The sequence below is a fragment of the Sebastes umbrosus genome, chromosome 2 (genome assembly GCF_015220745.1).
Source record: "Sebastes umbrosus isolate fSebUmb1 chromosome 2, fSebUmb1.pri, whole genome shotgun sequence".
NCBI lineage: Eukaryota > Metazoa > Chordata > Actinopteri > Perciformes > Sebastidae > Sebastes > Sebastes umbrosus.
This window is the reverse complement of record NC_051270.1, coordinates 23,291,117-23,314,000: the sequence shown is the minus strand read 5'-3', so window position 1 is coordinate 23,314,000 and position 22,884 is coordinate 23,291,117. Positions and strand designations below refer to the sequence as shown.

The 22,884-nt window shown below is 39.1% G+C and overlaps 1 protein-coding gene across 1 annotated transcript; it reads left to right on the top strand.

Annotated features, from left to right (window-relative positions):
* The first annotated feature begins 236 nt into the window (after positions 1-236).
* slc5a7a (solute carrier family 5 member 7a) lies at positions 237-8,112 on the top strand. The gene is made up of 9 exons (XM_037790824.1): positions 237-300; positions 1,404-1,629; positions 3,139-3,252; positions 3,657-3,812; positions 3,909-4,057; positions 4,376-4,519; positions 4,973-5,126; positions 6,351-6,568; positions 6,666-8,112. Exons 2-9 carry the CDS (start codon positions 1,446-1,448, stop codon positions 7,335-7,337), a joined length of 1,791 nt encoding a protein of 596 aa, XP_037646752.1. The 5' UTR covers positions 237-300; positions 1,404-1,445; the 3' UTR covers positions 7,338-8,112.
* Positions 8,113-22,884: the final 14,772 nt, after the last annotated feature.

The following is a 22,884-nucleotide window of genomic DNA, read 5'->3' as shown; positions in this document are numbered from 1 at the left end:
TAAAAATGCAATATATTAAAATTCACGTCATGCCATTCAGTAGTTTAAAAAAAAAAAACATCCCCTTTATTGAGTAAAGGAATCTCTCCTCCAGTCAGAGTATGCTGCACACTGTGACGTGGATCCGTACAAGGTGCTCATTAAGAGGGACGTTTGGTTCCTCTGACGTCAGCATCAGTCCTCTGACGTCACCTGCCTCCTTATAAGCCTCAGTAAGTCATCCGGGAGACCTCCACCAACCTTTCATTTAACTGTCTCTCCGGTGGCCCATCAGCACATGACTCTATAGGAACACTTGAGGTAAGTTCATGCGTTTTTCAAGCTTTCCTAAACTGTTTATTTATCAAATGTCACTTTAGAGGATGATCTCTATTGATTTGAGCATGAACAAAGTGGAGATCTTTGGATGACATGTTCATTATCTACAATATCATTTGGATAAGACTGTCTCGATCTTGGGGTGGTTATAATTTCATAGTGAATCTCGTGCGTAATTTGGATTTTACGCGCATGTATGTGTCCGGATAGAAAAGGAGAAAGGGGTTTGATCCAAATCCACCAGTCACGAGATAAAGAAGATAAACTGTGATTATTTAAAAAAAAAAAAAAATGTTCACAGATTCGTTTGATTAATTTTTTTTTTTATTCATGTTGGGAGTGATCTTATATTTGTGTGAATTGAACTATAGAAAATGTAGCTTTTACTTTATGTCTTTGCCTGAAGGAATAGAAAATGACAACAAAATGAGCCTCCAGGTTTCTTTTACAATACATCTTCACTTTACTTATTATTATGATAATGTAGATTATAAACGATCGCCACAAATGACCTGTACTGCTTTGAAAGTCATATGTCTGGAAAAGACGCGCATCTATAGAGATCTATTGAACCAGCAGAGGAAATCTCTCTTTTGGACTATATTATCATTCTAGTTTTCTATTTCAACAAGTTAACGCGTGTTTGGTCAGTTAATCCATCTACTGTATCTCTCTCTCTCTCCCTCTGATACCTGATTGTTTGCACACCGGCAATATTTGCACTATCTGTTTATATCATGTTTATTTTTGCTTTATCGCTTATTTTGTATATTGTATATTGGTAAATTGTAAAAAAAAAATATTCTTATTTTATTCTAACATTTGTATCTATTCTTTTGTTATTATACTGTTTAACTTGCACCAACAAAACCAAAGCAAATTCCTAGTGTATACCTCTTACACCTGGCAATAAACACCATTCTGATTCTGATTCTTCTAAAAACCTGCTAAAAAACAAAACAATTCTGTGGATTTCAAACAAACCAAAAAGGTCAAAATGTTGCAAAAATAAACGCCAAATGATTGCATTTATATATACTATATTGTACTTAATATGTGCTCCTCTCTTCTCCGTGCGCCATCAGGTGTCCATGTCCTCCTGTTCCTAGCGGTAGACCGGTGCGACCATGACCATCCATGTCGAGGGGCTCGTGGCTATCGCGATCTTCTACCTGCTCATCCTGTTCGTGGGCATCTGGGCTGCATGGAAGAACAAACACTCCGGAGAGACGGAGGGCACCAACCGCAGCGAGACCATCATGGTCGGTGGGAGAGACATTGGATTATTTGTGGGTGGATTTACCATGACAGGTGAAGTTTGGATTTATTATTACTCTATAAAACTGGCTTCAAAAGCTTCAAAGTTATCGCTCAGGTCTGTTTTTGACAAGTTTAATCTGTTCTTCTTTTAACATGTGAAGAATCAGATGTTGAAATTAAACAATTCCATGCACTTCTCTACACTGTTAAGAATTTCCCAGTAAAATAACAGTAAAGAACTGGCAGCAGGGTTGCTCTTTATGTTACTGTAAAATTAACATTAATAATTAACATTATTATATTGTCGCTGAAATGTACAGCTTTGTACTGTTAATGAAAAATACTGTTGCTTTTTTTAATAATTTCACAGTATTTTTACAGTTAATGTACTGTTTAAAGATACATTATATAGCTGTTTTTCACCTTTCTTTTACATTATCTTACTGATTTGTTTTAATGCACTATTTAGGTTGTATTTTTTACATACATTTTAATAAACATAATTTTTTGCCTAGATGAATAGACTTAGCAGGTTACAGACATAGGAATAGTCACACTAAATACAATTAAAGGCACTTGTTAGGAAAAAGGCTATAATAGACTCGTTGACACTTTTCCCAAAATGTCTGTCTCTAGCTGGCTACAAGCACAGAATGCAAACCATTCACTGATTTTCCAATCATGTACAATGTACAAGCCTCACATGAGCAGATCAGGTCCCAGAATTAAAGAAATACTGCATGAAACTGTTACTGATGATACTTTAGACAGCTGATCAGCAGTAAAGTGATGTTTTTTAAGAATGCATTATAGTTCAGTTAAAAAACGGCCTATGAGCGTAATTTAACAGGATTTCTTTTGTATTAACAGTAAAGCACTGTTTTTAGCAATAACAGGTTAATACTGTTGAAATCCTGCTGTAAATTAACAGCAATTGTTTACAGTGTAGCTTTTATATTAATGTAACCCAACACAGTATAGAGAATGGCCAATGCAATGCTACTGCAGAGACCCACAGGCCATAGGCCATAGGCCTCAATTACTTGAGTGTTGAACCCAATAAATTCACATATTCAAGAGCGGGAGAAGTGCATTCAGTTCAATATTACCACATTTATTTAATTAAAGGGAAAAAATGATTGGAAATGGATAACCTAAAAAAGGAGAGGGCAATCATAAATTCACAATATTTATTCAACAATAATAGTTAAAACAGTTTTTCCATAAAACCTCCAACTGTCCTCCCTTTTAAATTAGAAAATAATGCCAAATACTAAGGCAGGGTACTGTCTGCAGGGAGATTCTATTATAACCCCTCTTTAAACCCACCACATGAGCACACTATGTACTATTTCTCTACACTGCAACCAACACTGCAAATAGATAATGTATGAAACGGTAAAAAGTGACTATCAGCCTTTTGCCCCTCCTCCGGTTGAGCCACAGCAGAGCCAGTGATCTCTATACTGTGTTGGAAATGCCAGATAAATGTAATTCTGTAATCTGATTTTTTTTTTTTTTTTCTCTAGTGGTGACATGTGTTTTTTGTGTGATTTCCAGCGACCTGGGTTGGTGGAGGATATATAAATGGCACAGCGGAGTATGTGTATCTGCCTGATTATGGCTTGGCTTGGGCTCAAGCTCCCTTTGGATATGCCCTCAGTCTCGTTGTGGGTGAGTGGATTTAAAACAATGTCAAATACAGGTTTGATATTACTTGTGACCAGGAGCATAACCAGGGATGTTGTTTGTCTTTGTTTCTTCCAATTTCCATTAAACGGCACGACTCACATTAATATACTGACCTATTGATCACATAGCTGATTGAAATGGTTGGTTTGGGTACTCATCAAACTGTCAGCAGTCGTCCTTTGTTCATACTGAACTGCACTTGTTCAAGTATCAGCCTCTTTTATGGTATATGTTTCATGGTTTTGTCAATTTTAACAAATCAATTTTAAAAAACAGTGCAAAATCAAACAATGAATGTATATAAATGTACTTGAGCACTGCAAAAAGCAGTTTAGTCTAGATGTATAGGGGCTCTGGATGGCCAATATGTCCCCTCTTTGTCCCAGGTGGTCTTTTCTTCGCCAAACCCATGCGCTCTCGAGGTTACGTCACCATGTTGGACCCGTTCCAGCAGATATATGGGAAACGCATGGGTGGCCTCCTCTTCATACCTGCACTCATGGGTGAGATCTTCTGGTCCGCTGCCATCCTATCCGCCCTTGGTGAGTTCATGTACCTGTCTACAATAAGATCAAAGTCAGTTTTTGTCTCTAGATGATGTTGCAGTGGCCATAACATCTGTTTGCTCGTGACCTTAGGTGCCACTCTGAGCGTCATCGTGGACATCAACATCAAGATATCAGTGGTTATCTCAGCGCTCATCGCTATCTTTTACACCCTGGTTGGAGGACTTTACTCTGTGGCCTACACTGACGTCGTGCAGCTCTTCTGCATCTTTCTTGGCCTGGTAGGTTCATGTTGAGCAGAAGTGAAAAGTACATGATGGCAACTAGTGTATTTAGATACTATATTTAAAATATTTTCCTACACACCTACTCTTGAGTAGATTACGTATTTGACGCACCGAATGTAGTTTGACCTTGACTTAAAATATGCCAAATCACTCTAAGAATTTGTCACAAAAATAGTCACAAATGCTGCTCCAAAGGCACGAGTGACATGAGATGACACTGCAAAGATTTATTTGTGACATATTGTCTAGAAATAATGAAAAGAATTTAAGGTGGGATAAATAACGGTTGTGCTTGTTTCTGGACGTCTGCAGTGGATCAGTGTCCCGTTTGCTTTGGCCAACCCTGCGGTGTCAGACATCACCATTACTGCGGTGAAGCAGGTGTACCAGTCGCCCTGGAGAGGCAGCATCAGCAGCAGTGACACCTGGGTCTGGATCGACAACTTCTGCCTCCTGGTACAGTCACCGCGACTTCCTCATCCCTAACTTCATCAGTCCACTGAGACCAATACTCGGTCTAAAGCTCTAAAACTGATTGTATTAATGAACTAATATCATCGTGCTGGGACTATTTGTTGATTGTTAATCAGTGATGACTTTGACCAGTCGGTCAAGTCATTTATGAAGTGAAAATACTAGCTCTTTCTCAGATCATCTAGTGGAACCTTATGGCAAAGAGTTTCATGCACTGCATTACATTTTCCTGCCAAACATTTTTTCCCCAGTTAAATGTGTTTTTTGTGAGTTTTTCCTTATCCAAATTGAGATTTTAAGGACAGAGGGTGTCGTATGGTGTGCAGATTGTAAAGCTTTTTCAGGCAAAATTGCGATTTTTGGGCTATATAAGTCATAACTATGTCGGGCTTGAGTTTTGCAAATGTTATTCACTGGTTTCTAAATGTGCTGCAGATGCTTGGAGGAATACCCTGGCAGGTGTATTTCCAGAGAGTCCTGTCCTCCTCCTCGGCCACCTACGCCCAGGTCCTCTCCTTCCTGGCCGCTTTCGGGTGCCTCGTCATGGCCGTGCCCTCCGTTCTCATCGGGGCCATCGGGGCCTCCACAGGTTAGTTAGAGAGACACACATGAGCTTGCAAATAAATGCACAGGCTGTATTTGTTTTGGGGGGAAGTCTCTGGATGGGTCCATGTTGCCCTTAGATCTGAGAGAGGCTGGTAAATAGCAGCTGGTTCACCTCATCCATAATGAAGCAGCAATCCATTTAATAACCACGCTGGCTGTGTAAATATTACATTAGAGGGAGGCAAGGGACCAAATTAGAGGGTTGATCTCCAGATTTTTAGGCGTCAGATTCCTCGGTGAACATCTGAATACACAACTTTGTTTTGTCTTGTTTCAACATGAAAATATTAAACATGAGTTGCAAAATTGAAAGATTTTTATTTGATCTTAGCAGACAGTAATATTTTATTCACCTTGGTTATTCCCATTATCAGTAAACTGTTATTAATTTTAACATTCCATTGGTGTATTGTGTTTTTATGTGAATGTGTTCTATAATGTGTTATGTTATATTAATATGTGATCTATCTGGATGTGATAGGTTACTTTACTGTACTCTTTTAATAGCAGTTTTTGCACATTTAAACTAATGAAAAATGTACACGAAAAGCAAACAAAGTATTTTCTTCCTCTTTCTTCTTATGTGAGTGTCAGACTTTTGCAAAACTGTTTTAATAAACCTAAAACTATAAAAACAAAGACACTAAATGAACAAGAAATGTTGCATTGCTATCATATTTAAATTTCTAATGATCATGCATGTTTTGATGCAGTTTTGAAATTGTAATGCGTAGGGGTGAGAATCACCAGATGCCCCACGATACAATATTATCATGATACAATCTTATTGCGATTTTAAACATTTTGCGATTATTGTGATAAGATATATTGTGATATATATATACTGTATATATATATGACTCTGAAAGACAGAGTAGCGGCCGTCAGGTTAATAGTTTATATAATAAAAGATCGATACTTGACACCCGTGTATCAATACAATATTGCCACACAAAATATCGTGATACTATGCTGTATCGATTTTTTCCTCCACCCCTAGTAGAGCACAAGTTTCATACTGTATATTGAGTAATGGCTTACATTTTCATTATATTTCAGTGTTATGAATGTTTAATTGCAAATGACCTTATTTCTTAGGAATTTGGAAGAGTTGTGTTTCTCTGAAGGCCACATGGTTATTTATTTATGTTACAGTACACACATACAGGGCATATTGGATGTGTCATTAAATCTTTCCCTTGCTCAGACTGGAACCAGACATCTTATGGTGCCATTCCTCCTAAAGAGAGGGACCAAGCGGACATGATTCTTCCCATCGTGCTCCAACACCTTTGCCCGCCGTTCGTCTCTTTCTTCGGCCTGGGTGCAGTGTCTGCAGCTGTCATGTCGTCTGCAGACTCCTCCATCCTTTCAGCGAGCTCCATGTTTGCGAGGAACATCTACCAGCTCGCTTTTAGACAGTCGGTGAGTTCATGTGTGGCATCTGACACAAAGTTTATACAACATCTGTGTTTTTTTGCACATGTCACAATCCTTTTTCAACTCGTCTCTGTTTCCTTAGGCGTCTGACCGTGAGATCGTGTGGGTGATGCGTATTACTATCTTTGTATTCGGCGGCCTTGCCACGGTGATGGCGCTGGTGACCGGGACAGTTTACGGCCTCTGGTACCTGAGCTCAGACCTGGTTTACGTCATCATCTTCCCCCAGCTGCTCAGTGTGCTCTTTGTCAAAGGCACCAACACGTATGGCTCTGTGGCGGCCTACCTGTTCGGCGTGGTGCTGCGTATAGGCGGAGGTGAACCTTACTTGCAGCTGCCTCCATTCATTTATTACCCTGGATGGACCACTGAGGAGAGGATACACCACATGACTGGAGAAATGGAGGAAGTCGTCGTCCAGAAGTTCCCCTTCAAGACCGTCTCCATGCTCGCCTCCTTTCTGGGTAACGTCGCCGTCTCCTACCTGGCGAAGTACCTGTTTGAGAGCGGCAAGATTTCCCACAAATATGACTTTCTCGACGCAGTGGTGTCCAAGGACAGTGGCGAGATTATGGATAAGACGACGCTTGTGACTCGTAGCAACAACATCGGGCTGTCGGAGATGGCGCCCGTCAAGCCGCGCTTGAGCGTGACCTTGGCGGCTGCCTTCACGCGCCGTGACACACTGCAGGCAGAAACTGTGGAGGAGGAGGATGAGTCCAGCCCTGATTCCTCCCACCATGATGAAGAATGACAAACTCAGGATGTGTTAAAAAAAAAATAAACATGTGAGTGAACTGCCAGAGAACTGCTTCCTCTGTCAGATCCTCCAAAAAGAAGTACGAGACAACAAGCAAACATCCTCCGTTGGGACTACAGAAGTACCACAACCAGCATGTGGTGATTGGATAACAGCCACATGTCAGGATATATAGTGTAGCAGCTTGCTGATTGTCCGGACATGAAGTTCTCTTTCTGTGAAGTACATCAAACATTCACTCATATAGTACTTATACATGGTCGGGTGTACTGTATATTCATCCTTTCTTGAACTGCTTTGGAGATATACTTAAAGAAAACTGTCCAGATCAAACTGCAGATGAGTGGAGATAAAAGATGCTGCATCAGAAAAATGAAAAGGAATGAAAGAGATAGCAGGTACTTCATAAGAAGCGACTGACAGTTTGGAACATAGACTATATATATATCATACATGGACGACGCGTCTTCACTTTCTCCCCCTGTACAAAAGTGAAGCCAAAATATCCCAGATATAGGAGCTGCCATCTTGAAATTTTGACATCATTTGGAGCCAGAGTAGCGCAGTAGTGATTAGTGGCTGGAGCCGCAGTATAGAGGTACCACGGTAGCTGTTTGGCTAGAAAGACACAAAAACTAACCACAATAGAGTTCGGCAGGAATGACGTATTTTTGTAGGCCAACCCGGAGCTTAGAATCGCGGTGGGTTCCCTCGACAAAATCACAATGGGATTTTTACACTGGTTTTTGGATTATTGCAGAGAATAAGCTCTGTGATAAACAACAAACAATATGATACTCACACATTTTGTTCCGTAAAATAATCTTCACTAATGGACACCACTTTTATGATTTTTGAAGTGTAAATGCAGTCAGCAAAAGTAAAAAGCTAACGTTAGGCTATAAACGAACTCCACCACGGTCGCATGAACGCGAGTATACACAACAAGGCTGTAAAGGCGGACGAGTCAACGAGATGACGTTTAGTAGTCTCATTTAGCCAATCTTGATAACTGTAATTATGATCAAATTGACACAGGCTCGTGATAGTTATGGAAAGTTAAATTTACATCTCCTCTCTCGTATAATTACCAAGCCTCCGGCTGCGACTACTTCACTCAGAGCAGCTGTCAATCACAGCTGTCAATCATGACGTTTCACCCCCTTTTTATAGCATCAAATAACTAATTAAAACCAAACTTATCAGAAAAATTAACACCTGAACATACTTCAGCCTGATAAGAACTACCTAAAATGACAGAAACCATCTTTGGGGAAAATTTATTTGACGTATACTTTTTAGTTTGTTCCATCCGCATGGAGGAGGTGGGCTTTATGACCTATACTGCAGCCAGCCACCAGGGGGCGATCGAGATGTTTTGGCTTCACTTTTGGGGAGCTGTCATGTCGTCCATCTTTATATACAGTCTATGGTTTGATAGGAGGGGTTAATGTATGTACCAATTATATAAAAGCAATAACACATACACACACTTTTAACACCTGTACAGCAGTTATATTATAACATTCTGATTGTGAGAAAGGGTGGAAGTAAAATAGATCAACAAAAGCAAATGATGGAAAACAGGATATTTTATAGCTTTATTATCAAGCCGATAAATTTATGTTATGTGTACTTAACATTTGTAGCACTGAAATAATTGGGTTTTGATTTCTGAATTAATTAACACATTAAATAGACCGTAATGTCATGAAGTGAAATACATCCAACATATTAACCCGTACAACTAATTTAGTTTGATACAATTTTGAGAGGCAATCATGTCTCTTCATTATTACGATAAACACATCCTGACTGTGAATCAAGAAAGAAACAATCCATGTATCACGCTGAGTAGAAATATACAAGCACTAGTAAAGCATTAGCTAATATTCTCTTTAATGTCCGGTGTAGAAGCCGTTTTAATCATAAGGATCAGTGTAAATTAGTGTTTAAAATTATCATGTATTCAACTGCCTTAAAGAAGCTCATAAAAACAGTTTTATTCTGACTGGACTCTGGTCAGACTGCAGCGAACAAAGACTTGAATATGAATGTAACCTCTACAAAATGATCTAATTATATCAAGTAGTGTACTTTTACGGCTGTTTGTGTATGTTTTTGTTTGTGATTTTGCAAAGTCAAACAGTAACTGTTGCGGAACGATGTGTCGGCAGGTTCTGCTTCACAAATCTGTTTTTCTTTTATTTGTTGTTAACAGCAGAATATTTTCTCCGTGATGTGTATGTTTGTATAAATATGGAGAAATATATATATATATATAAATGACAAATCATGTTGGTTTAAATTATTCATATAAGATAGAAAGGATGCTGTCTAAATGTTTATTTATTTTTGATGTCATAAAAGATGAAACAATAAAAAAAAAGGATAAATTATTTCAAATTAATATATAAATTCTACTTTTGGATCAAGACAAAATTGGTATTTCATATTTTTTTTGTTTTCTGACTCTTGTTCAAAATACACTTTGAGAATAGAGCCAATGTAGTTTAACTTAATTTACTTTATTCATTTTCTAAAATTTTTACTCAATTAGATTTTAGTATGCATATTGTTTTGTTTTTTTAGCTATTTTTTTATTGGGGATGATGCTGAAACATGAGGAGCATTGTAATCCTGCATGGTCGAGGTGGAATGTGATTATATATATACATATAATTTATTATATATTATTATATATGTATGTATGTATATGTATATATGAGTATACGTATAATTATACTTATATACTGTATATATATATACATATATATACAGTATATTGTAAATATATATATACAATTTATCATATATTACTTTATATGTATGTACAGTATATATGTATACATACATAGTGTGCATGGAGTGTATATAATAATAATAATAATAATAATAATAATAATAATAACAATAATAATAATAATAATAACAGTTCATTATTATTATTATTATTATCATTATTGTTATTGTTATTGTTATTATTATTATTGCAACCGTCTCTTTCTTGTGTGCCCGGCCCTCAGCCCTTCAGCCCTTCAGCGCTTCAGCTAGCTGGATGGTAGACGGAGAAAGAGAACATGTCCGAAAACGTGACTGAAATTACAATCGCTTGGCTTGCATCTTTGTCCCCCTCCACGGCCACAGTGAAAGACAGAATCTTAAAATAGACCTCACTCTCCGGTTATTTACATTACCTTAAGTGCTGTACTCTCTCTGGTCTGGGACTCGGGGAGGAGCCACCCAGGGGTGGGTGGGGCTGTTGGTGGCCAGGCAGGGAAGATGGACTCGGATGGGGGTTAGAGGGGACGTAGCTTACTGGCGCCTGTCGCCATAAAATCCACCAACAGTGATGCGCAGGAATGACGCAGGTGCCCCACCCATCCCCTGCACCTCCCCCCTCCATCGCTTGCGTCCTTTTTGTACGTCCTTGAGAACTAAGACCAATCCCGTAAAAAGAAACAGAGGGTGGAGGAGAGAGAGAGGGTCCCATCTCCATTCATAGAAAGTACCTCAGAGAGCACTCATGATAATTAACAATTATAAAGGAAAACTGTCGCTTGTCCTAAAGTCAATCCATTTATTTCAGGCTTCAGAACGGTGGGGGATGGTTTCTGCTTTCTTCTGGAGAGCGTTTGGATGTGAACCAAAACAGATTCATTCATTCAAAACTAGTGGATATATTTAGAACGTCCTATGATGTCTTTCCAGGAGTCATTGATATTGTGCCAGTGCAGATTGTTGTCCTGCATTGGTAATAATTGACACATTTTTGGACATTTGTTTTCTTCTGTTCTCTTCGATTTATTTGTACCCATAAGTGCTCTGAATGATGTTTTTCTTTTTGCTTTATTGACTGGTCACACAAACTGAAGACTACCCATCCTAACATCTCGTACAGCTGCATTCTTACTTTGGTTTGGAGGAAGATTCTTTAAGTCTCTAATCAGAGGAGGACCAGCAGACTTTAGGCTCTTGCCGATGGACCGAAATGTTTTATTAATGTGAAATTCACCACTTTATCTGCTACAGCTGTCTGGCTCATTTACCCCAGACCATCCTTAAGAGATAAAAGGGAATTCTGGGAATCAAGGTCCCACTAGAGCACTTTTCCCTCGACGTGAACATGAGGAGGAGATGAGATTACCGCGAGCAGACGATGCATTCAGATAGACATCTAACATGCTGGAGTCAGACATAACTTTAGAGAGGACTCAAATCAAGGAGACTGTCCAGGTATCACACCGATGGGTGGAAATGTTATTTGAGATGTGGAATGTTTTTTGTTTAACTTTTAAATGTTTGGAATTAGACACAAATTTGCACTAAACAGCCTAATCAGTGATCTCATTTGGTAAATTTGATCTCATTTCATTCATGAATATAATTGGCCTTCTTACATAAATGAGGTGGACGCAATGGCATCAACATGTAAATCCACAGCAGCACGATGCAACGCCTCAAACATTAACAAAAAGTCAGTAGCTTCTTGTCTTAACAAAATTTTAGCATTTAGATTAATTTAAGGACTATACAGTACAACAAGACATATTCTCAACAGTTGCATGTTTAGTTTAAAGGGGCATTCCACCAATTTTGGACAAGAAGATCAGTTTAGTCATCATAAGAACAGTTGTATATCTGAATGATTTTGAAAAAATGTCTTATTGCGATTATTTTGACTGATATTGTAAGTGCGATATGATTTGCGATATTAGATTTTTACATCATTATTCTCATTTTCATTTTAAAAACATATTAAAATGACTATGGTGTGATTTTTGCGGTGATCTGTAGCAAACAAAGGTGTTTTCTTCAGTCTATAGAATATGATGTGTAGGCCAGCACATCTCTGCAGCACCACAATATTTAGATTGAAATGGTATTTGACACACATTTTACCTTTAAGAAATATTGTGATTATATATATTGCGATTTTGATGAAATTTAGATTAATTGTGCAGCCCTAATTGTTTAATGTCTGAGATACAAACTGTAGGTATGGAGTTTGAAAGATGGGCATTTACCTGCCGGGACCGTCTAATGAAAGACGCTCCTGAATTGCAGTAAGAGAATTTTAGAGTCCCACATTTTTTGGAGCTTGACTCATTCCAGCAAATAAAAATCAAGATCTCTCGACCTCTGCTGCTCAAACAGAGAAATGCCGTCTGGAAAGCAGTGTTCATATTTCTTATTGTTTGCTAAGAAAACTTTAAGGTCCCCTTTAGATATGCTAAAATATATAGAAATAATCTGCTTTGAATAATAGTGTTTTTTTTAATCGGTTTTTTTTTTCACAAAAATATATTTTTCATTTCAAAAGTTTAACTGCTGGACAACGAGATGTCTCTTACTTTACTGTCTATTTTCAGTGTGTGCACACTGGATGCGTCAAGTTTCCGCATCACACTTTAAATTGCATACTGGACCATGATTGGCTTCCACACTAGTTGTGATGTCACAAAATCATACTCATATGTACATGTCGTCTTAAACTCAGATTTCATGTGAGCACAAAGAAACAGCAGATCCAACCTGCCGTCATTCTGCACGATGAAGGTCAAACATCCAAGTGAAGTAATAATATGAAAACACACTTTTGAGTGGAAGGAATACTTTAATATTTCTTATTGTAAGCACAGAAAAATGTGCGATGTGAACATGATGTAGAGCATCAGACATGGTTTCTGTGTTCCTTCTCCAGATAGCACGACACAAGGCAGCTCATATCTCATCTGTGGCTGAGGCACCATCACGTCGGCAAGCCACTATTTATGTCCCTCTTTAAGTAATGTCCCCTGTAATCTAATTGAAAGGCTGCCAATTGAAACATCGGAGGAGAAAGGAGGGATGGAGGCGAGGGATGGAGAAGAAAAAAGAAGTGATGTAGATTTGAGAAGGATATATGAGAGAGCATGTGTGTGGTGTATATCAATGTAAATGTTGTCTTGCTGCTGTTTTATACACTTGTACAGACACATGCACAAACATAATGTCATGTCTAATTGTTTCCCATATATCTCTCCATCTCCTCCATTAGTCCCTCCGAGCAGCTGAGGAGCGTCTTTAGCAAAACGAATGTAGCGGCTGCTCTAATCGAATCAGCCACAAGAACCTAATTATAGAAGCAGCTTTGTTCCACTCGGGCCGGCTGCAGGTAGAACCGTCTGGGCCTCACCACCAGAATGAGGCGACTGCTCTACGATCAGCAAACCTCACTGATTCCTAATGAGTCAGAGCCATGAATCAGCTGCACTGATGTGGAATTAGAGCTGTGAGTCAAACAGTTACTCAGATCCTCCCAGACTAGATTTTACAAGTGGTTGGGAGCCGTCAGCTCCAATGGATCGATGAGAATCGAATTGTTCCTTTGGACCTGCGTGTATGGAGAGACAGCGGTGCAGAGATTGAGAATAGGAAACAAAAAAAGAGCTCTTGCATGTGAAATATAAGTGCAAAGGCAACAGTCATGTCAGTGTATTACAACGTACATATTTTTTACATTTCTCCAAAGATTTCTGATACGATACTTTATTAGTGATTTAGTCAGTTTTCCTAAAACAGTTTCAATGTGCCAACTTCTTAATGCAAAAAGACAAAAGCAAGAGTTTTTCCTTATTTTAAAGGGGTAATATCATGAAAAACTCACTTTTTTCTCACACAAAAATGTACGTATCTGAAGTGCGAACCAACCCACAAACTGTGAAATTGATCAGAAAACATGTGATTCAACGAGCCATTTAGATTTGACTCCCCTTCCTATGTCACATTCAGGCTCATTAGAATATATCACCCACAGCTTGAGAACTACCTTTGCAAAGGTGCACCATATTTTTCTCGCAAGCCAATCAGAGCAGCTTGTCATGGCCATTTTCAAAAGGGGTCTCTTGACCTCTGACCTCAAGATATGTGAATGAAAATGGGATCTATGGGTACCCACGAGTCTCCCCTTTACAGATATGCCAACTTTATGATAATCACATGCAGTTTGGGGCAAGTCATAGTCAAGTCAGCACACTGACACACTGACAGCTGTTGTTGCCTGTTGGGCTGCAGTTTGCCATGTTATGATCTGAGCATATTTTGTTATGCTAAATGCAGTACCTGTGAGGGTTTCTGGACAATATGTGTCATTGTTTTGTGTTGTTAATTGATTTCCAATAATAAATATATACATAAGTTCGCATAAAGCAAACATATTGGCCCACTCCCATGTTGATAAGAATCTCCCTTTAAGGTACATTTTGAACAGATAAAACATGTGCTATTAATTTGCGATGAATCGTGATTAAATATTTGAATCGATTGACAGCCTTAGTAAATTGTGGTTTAATGCCATATGCTTTCCAATCTTCCAATATTACTGTACTGTAGCTTAGTGTATTTTAGATTATTAATCTTACAAGTGATTGAAATAGTAAAAGCTTCATGTCTTAAACACAAGCCGTGTGGTTGATAAAGAACAGTATCTCTAAATCTCTATATCCTGACTTGTGTGTCTTTATTCATATGCGAGCCGCCCTGCTGTACAACATGTTCCTCTTCTCCAGCCCGTCTCTTTTCTAAAGACAGCCAGGGAAGGGACACACTGGGTGGACGGTCTTTTTTTTTCATCCCATAGAAAGTCAGAGGGGAGATAATGTAGCGGCCACACACACACATACAAAAGCACACGCTAGCCCCAGGGGAGCTGTTCACTCTCTGAATGAAGACGCTGCTGAGGGAGGGTGGATGGGACCCTTGTGAACTATTCACATGCACACATAAGGGCCCCAGTGGTGGTGATGGGTGGGGGCTGGGTGACACAGAAGGAAAGATGTGAACATGAAGTTTGTATGTCATATATTATTTCATTTTTATAGCCTTAGAGAGAGAATTTAATAAATGTGTTTATTTTAAGGTCACAACACGTTGGAGATTTTGTTTCGTTCTAGATTTCTTACAACAGCGTTACATTTTGCGGTATCAAGGGAGAGTGATGGTGAAGCACGAGAGAAGAAACAAAGGACAAAGACGGGAAGAAAATGTTGGGAGGGTCGTCATACCTCTTAGCTCATCACGACGCACATCCAGCCTCCAGCCCCGCCCTGCCCTACGCTCGCGCGCGTGTGTGTGTGTGTGTTTGCGTGTGTGTGTGTTTGAGTGTCTTTAGTATCACAATCAGAGCCCCGGCTGAGTCTGAGCCAGAGGATCCATTAGAGCTGATTGAGGAGCACAAGGGTGCAGACGTAACCCTGAAAGAAGGTGACGAGAACACACGCACACACACTCCCACACACGCACACACACACCAGTCCAGTCACATAAAGCATGAGTAAAACAGGCAACTACTGTATGTCACAGGGCTATAAAGACACACGTGAGCATAGAGATGTCCACAATAACGACTGTATCCTTTCATGTAAACACATTTAATCATGCACAAAGACACACACAGTGAAGACCCCCACCCACCCACTCACACACACACACACACGCAAACACACACATACACACACACACACACACCCACGCACACACACATACACACACACACAGAAATTGTCATTCTTTACCGATGAGGAAGGGATGAATTTGCAGTTGAACCACAATAAGGAAGTAAAAGGTCTGAGCCACAGTAAACAGTTTGACTTGTCACGACAGGAAAAGCACAAGTGTTCCTAATAACATTAACAATGTCTCTGCTATATTAAAGTGCCCCAGTAAACTATGACAGTGTGACAGTGAGCCAGCATACACAAGCAGCCTATTGTCATTCCAAGGGAGTAAAATACGGCCCTCGGCGAGTGAAGGCACCCTTTGGCGCCTGTATGAGACGCACCAGGCTTTTCATTAAATAAATCCATCCTTTGCACTATTAAACGTTCACTGTTGGGTGTGTTTACAGGTGCAACTGAGCACACCTCTGGCCAGTGACACCCTGCTTCACAGCCGGGAGTTTAGTTACTCTTTAAGGTGCTTTAATTTACTCTTAAGGAGACTAACACTGGCTTAATAACTTTGAACTGTGTTTTTTATTGAGAATTTACTATGTTTTATCCTCTGGTTTGCACATTTAAACAGTGGGAGATACATTTGTAGCAGTCAGCAGGTGGTCCACCATGTGATAATGAAGAGTATATGAGTTTAAATAGTTCATTGCACATAAATGTATGGAGCCTTTGCTGTGATTCAGGCAGGCATTGAAGTCGTTTTATAGTCACATGTTCCATACCTCCTCCAATCACATATATGTCCATGACCTCACATCAGGTGTTCCATATAAATATTTGGCAGTTACAGTATAGTATGACCAATCAACCTTATTCAGAAGAAGGGAAGTAAGTAAAGTACAGAGAGAATAATCAGATTAGATGTGTTTGAGATATGGTGAAGTCTAAACGTGTGTGTGTGTGTGTGTGTGTGTGTGTGTGTACCGGGGGTTAAGAGGTCAAATTGTGTTTTGGAGAAAAAGAGTAAGGACGAGTGTTGACAGAGAAGAAGAGACAGTTTCTGCCTCTTGTCTCTGTCAGACAGGAGCAGGGAGAGGATCACTGGAGAGGAGAGGAGCTGAGAGAGGGCGAGAGAGGGGAGACAACACATGGATGATGGTAGAGAGCACAGAGGCAGTGTTGAGGAGGTCACACTCCAGCACACTGCAGAGTGACAGTGTTTGACTGGGTGTCACATCAGGAGGCTGCCTCGTGTCACAAGCAGGAGGACACACAGTCAGCGCTGCACACACACACATCCATAAAACATGTATAAATATACATGGAGTACAAGTACTGAAAAGCAAAGTCACAAGAATCCAACAGCCCTTCAAAATACAATGAGCATTTTCAACCATCCTTGACTTGTATTTGGAGGAATGCTCTGTTTAGACACATTTACAGCTGATCTGGCCTCGACATAAAACAAATACATATTTTTCCTATCAAAGGTCCCAGTATTACAAACATAGAAACATCCACTAGCAGAATGTAAATATGAGATGCTGTTAAATATATCCTTTGTTTTTCCAGTGGATATAACTGTAAGATGTTTCTGTGTGAAAAGAGGTTGTCTATCTTCTGGGTGGAGCCAGGTGGGCTGAGAATAGGGTTGCACATTTGTATTTGAGTTTTTATGCAAAAAAGTACTTTCTAAAGAGAAAATTGAATCTAAATATTAGGGCTGTCAAAGTTAACGCTATAATAAAGTGTAAACACAAATTTGTTTTAACGCCACTCATTTCTTTAACACATTAACACATAAAATCTTTCAGAGATTGTAGCGGGCTCAGGTTTTCAGAGTGAAGATACTGGCATCATATGAAACTAGAAAAACTGGCATGGCCATTTTCAAAGGGTCCCTTGACCTCTGACCTCTAGATATGTGAATGAAAATGGGTTCTATGGGTACCCACGAGTCTCCCCTTTACAGACATGCCCACTTTATGATAATCACATGCAGTTTTGGGGCAAGTCATAGTCAAGTCAGCACACTGACACACTGACAGCTGTTGCTGTCTGTTGGGCTGCAGTTTGCCATGTTATGATTTGAGCATATTTTTTATGCTAAATGCAGTACCTGTGAGGGTTTCTGGACAATATTTGTCATTGCTTTGTGTTGTTAATTGATTTCCATTAAAGTGGCAGTAGGCAGTATATTTTTGGCATCATTGGGCAAAAATTGGATAATAACCTTTCAGCATATTGTAATTCAAGTGTTCTGAGAGATAACTATACTTCTGCACCTCTTCATGGCTCTGTTTTCAGGCTTTAAAAAAATCTAGTGACAGGAGACTTTGACCAGTCACAAATCATTTCATTGAGAGAGCGTTCCTATTGGCTGTGCTCCGGTCATGTGACCAGATATTGGCGTTCCTTCACCAGATTTCACAATGGCGGTGGCGTCACAAACTCTCTCATTTTACAGCTAAACAGTGCACTACAAGATGATTCTGAAAACATTTGAGGAGAGAAGTAGACATTACAGTTACATAATATTGATTCATATTTGATCAGCGCTGCCTAGTTTGACCGTCTGATTGGAGTTTGTGAGTGATTGACAGCCGGCTCTCACAGACAGCAGCTGGACAGCAGATCCCAAGTCAGCTCTGACTGCATGTTTTCCTCTGGTCTGTGAAATATTGCAGATGCCATTAGGAGCAGCGGAGGACACAGAGGCGCATGTTTTTTTCAGGTTACCTGTTTCATTTACTACTGTCAGGATATAACAACCGCTTTATAAAAATTAGTTTTTTTAATCATATTTGCTCCAATCTCGCCTACTTCAGCTTTAATGTCCCTGCCAAATGTTGACAAAAGCAGCCCAAAATAGATAAATACAAAAACTGTCTGTGAAGGGGACCCGTATGACGAGTAGGCTAAATGAGCTGTCATATCTCTTAACCTTCCTATTCTCTAGGAAATGACTGGAAAGCTTAACTTTACAATTTTATCCAATTATCTCCTGCCAGACTGTGAGAAAAATGTTAACCTTTAACGTCGATAACAGAGACATGAGGTTGAAACTGGACAGAGGACGACTACGTGTAGGCCTGTGTGTATGTGGTGTGCAGAGAGAGACTTGATCATTTATTTTATTATAGCAAAGTGTTTTTGATGCACCTGTTTTTCAGTGTTATTTATATGGAAACTAATCACACATCTCCAATAAACAAACGCAGTGCTTCTATTTTATACAGTGGTCAGAAAAACTGGGACATTCAAAGGTTGTAATGTGGCTTAGCAGAACAGTAAACATCTCCATTACAGTAAAACAAGAACAACAACAACCTGCCTCTTCATTTATTGTCCACTAGATGTCGCTCTAATCCAAAGATTGAAATATGTTGAGTAGGAGAGGCTGGGTATTCATGTTTGCACTCTAAAATAAGAACCTCAAATGTCAGGAGAGCAACAAGTTTGTGTAGATTCAGCTGCAAAAGTTGAACATGATGTTACAATCATTATAATGTCTAATATGATGGAGGTGGTGATGTCCTGAAGAAAGAAAGACAAAAGTTACTTTATTAGATTTATCAAGACATGACACGATGGAAGCGGAAGTGTTTTACTTTCATTATATTTGGATCAAAATGCATCAACATAAAAAAGACAAAACTTTACAGTTACATAAAGTTGATTCAAACGTCTGTTTACTGCTTAGTTTGAGCTTCTTTGTATTCACAGAGTTTATTTAAACCAACGTAATTCCAGGATTTGGACTGAATATTCAAATGTTTTAATGCGTTTTGCATAATATTTGTGTGTTATCCTTGAATTAACACTTGCTTTAGCTTCCTATCAGATTGTATCAACAACAGTTTTACTGCAACACCATTCTGATTTGGTTTTTACTAGGCCTGTCAATTGATTAAAATATTTAATTGCGATTAATCGCATAATTGTTCATAGTTAATCAGAATTAATCGCAAAATCATCTGTTCAAAATGTACCTTAAAGGGAGATTTCTCAAGTATTTAATACTCTTATCAACATGTATATATGTATTACTGGAAATCAATTAACAACACAAAACTATGACAATTATTATCATTTAGCGTACAATATGCTCAAATCATAACATGGCAAACTGCAGCCCAACAGGCAACAACAGCTGTCAGAGTGCTGACTTGACTATGACTTGCCCCAAACTGCATGTGATTATCATAAAGTGGGCATGTCTGTAAAGGGGAGACTCGTTGGTACCCATAGAACCCATTTTCATTCACATATCTGGAGGTCAGAGGTCAAGGGACCCCTTTGAAAATGGCCATGCCAGTTTTTCCTCGCCAAAATTTAGTGTAAGTATGGAGCGTTGTTTAACCTCCTTCGCAACAAGCTAGTATGACATGGTTGGATTCCTTTCTAGTCTCATATGATGAAATTTGCGTGTTAGTGTCACGTTAACTTTGACAGCCCTAATTTTTACATACTGTGTCATTACATACAGTACACATATCACTCATGTCATTATAAGGGATAATGTCTGTGGTCCTCAGCAGAAATACTGGTGTGTGGACAGAAATATGAAAACAGCCAACGCTGCGCTTCAAGACTAGATCAAAGAGCTCTTTGGTGTTGAGCTGAAATCGATCTTGGGTTAAGACAAAAGTCTTTTCAAGGGATTGTGGAAACACCACAGATCAGTCAGACCAGCTTTATTTTACCTTTTAAAGCAGAGATTTTTGGTACTTTTCTGCACTGACCTTTGGCTGTTATTCTATTTTCAGTGTACTCACAAAAAACCCAGACAGACTCCCTCCTGCTCAGTTGTACAGGGAAGTTGGGTTCTTACATTTCATCTTGGAAACAAAGGATTGACTGACTCTTAGCAAATGTGATGTGCTCCAGTGTAGAGCTGCATTGATTAATTGATTAGTTGTCAACTATTAAATTAATCACCAACTATTTTGATAATCGATTAATCGGTTTGAATAATCTTTTAAGAAAAATAAGGTCAAAATTCTCTGATTAAAGCCTCTGAAATGTGAATATTTTCTGTTTTCTATACTCCTTTATGACAGTAAACTGAATATCTTTGAGTTGAGGACAAAACAAAACATTTGAGGATGACACTGATTGACATTTTTCACCATTTTTCACCATTTTATAGACCAAACAACTAATCTTTAATCGTCAAATAAAAATAATCGTTAGTTGCAGCCTAACTCTGGGGAAAATATGACCAATAATGTAACGCACCTTCCCCCCTGAACTTCCTGAAATGAACCCCCACATTTTAACAACGCTTTGAAGCCCATAATGCATAACAGCCCACGAATAATACATCAAAAAAAGTTACATCGAGCATTTATTATGCATTACAAAGACCTATAATAACAGCCAGAGGACATTATAAATATGTTGACAAAACAATCTCACCTCAAGGTTCATTTAGTAGCTGTACCGGAGCTTTTGAACATATCACACAGTCTTCCTGTAGGTGGAGTTTGACCAGTTGTTTAAAAATGTTATTTTTTTTCTGTGCACATCTTTTAAGCCAGTATGGACAAGAAGTACTTGAAAAGCTCATAAAAAGCTATATACTATTCCATGACAATATAATCAAAAGCTCCAGATCACTCACAGTGCTAAATGGATCCTGAGCTGAAACTGCTGTTTCCAAAGTCAAGAATGAACCTTGAACCTTACATTTATATGTGTGATTGTCCTTTAAATATTACTACTGTTTTACTACTGTTTATAATCACTCTCCTCATTTTATGTAACAGGGTATGAGGTGCGTTATGTAAACATAATGAATGAGTTGTTTCGGTTGTTACAATAACTTCCTCTTCATAATAACAGCATGTCTGCTTCTAATGAGTTATCTTCTGAAGAGACCACACTGTATCTGTTTCTGCAGCCTAAAGGAACACGTTTATGAACATGGAACATGTTGACCTTTATTACTGTTATGTATACTGCGCCGCAGAAAGACAAAACATCCTGTTACAGATATAAACACATCCTTGTTTGACCAGTCATAAAGGCATTAGGACAGGCAATAAGGATATGCCCCATCCATTATGTTTACAAAAGGCTTGAGTAAAAAGCAGCTAAGCAATTACTTTGTCATTACTTGACTTAGTCTAATATGTGTATTGTGGTGGCTTATAGCAAGTCTTATAATGCACTCCTCATTACATAAGTGGGTTAGATAGTTTTTGGTTTGCAACCAACCAACCAACCAACCAACCATCCATCCATCCATCCATCCATCCAACCAACCAACCAACCATCCATCCATCCATCCATCCATCCATCCATCCAACCAACCAACCATCCATCCATCCGACCGACCGACCGACCGACCGTCCGTCCGTCCGTCCGTCCAACCAACCAACCAACCAACCATTCATCCATCCAACCAACCAACCAACCAACCAACCATCCATACATCCAACCATCCACCCACCCACCCACCTAACCATCCATCCATCCATCATCCATCCATCCATCCATCCATCCAACCAACCAACCAACCAACCAACCATCCATCCAACCAACCAACAAACCAACCAACCAACAATCCATCCAACCAACCAACTAACCATCCATCCAACCAACCAACAAACCAACCAACCATCCATCCAACCAACCTACCAACCATCCATCCAACCAACAAACCAACCAACCATCCATCCAACCAACCTACCAACCATCCATCCAACCAACCAACCAACCAACCAACCATCCAACAAACCAACCAACCAACCAACCATCCAACCAACCAACCAACCAACCAACCAACCAACCAACCAACTATCTATCTATCTATCTATCTATCTAAAAAACATAATTAAACTAAAAAAATAACCGGCAATAGAAAACACTATCAAAAATAGAGTCTTAATATAGTAAACATCTAGAATAATAAAGCAGTATTAAATAGTAATACAGTAGCCTACTTATAGGCCTGATGTGACTTTAATGCATGCATGATGTGAAGATGTTTACAGACAGGATGCTGAGTGTTACAGGGGGCCCTTGAAGGCATCATAGTGTTCTCTCAGAGCAGTTAAGAGTTAATGTCTCTGTTGGCCGTCCTTCTCCTCCTTCTCCTCCTT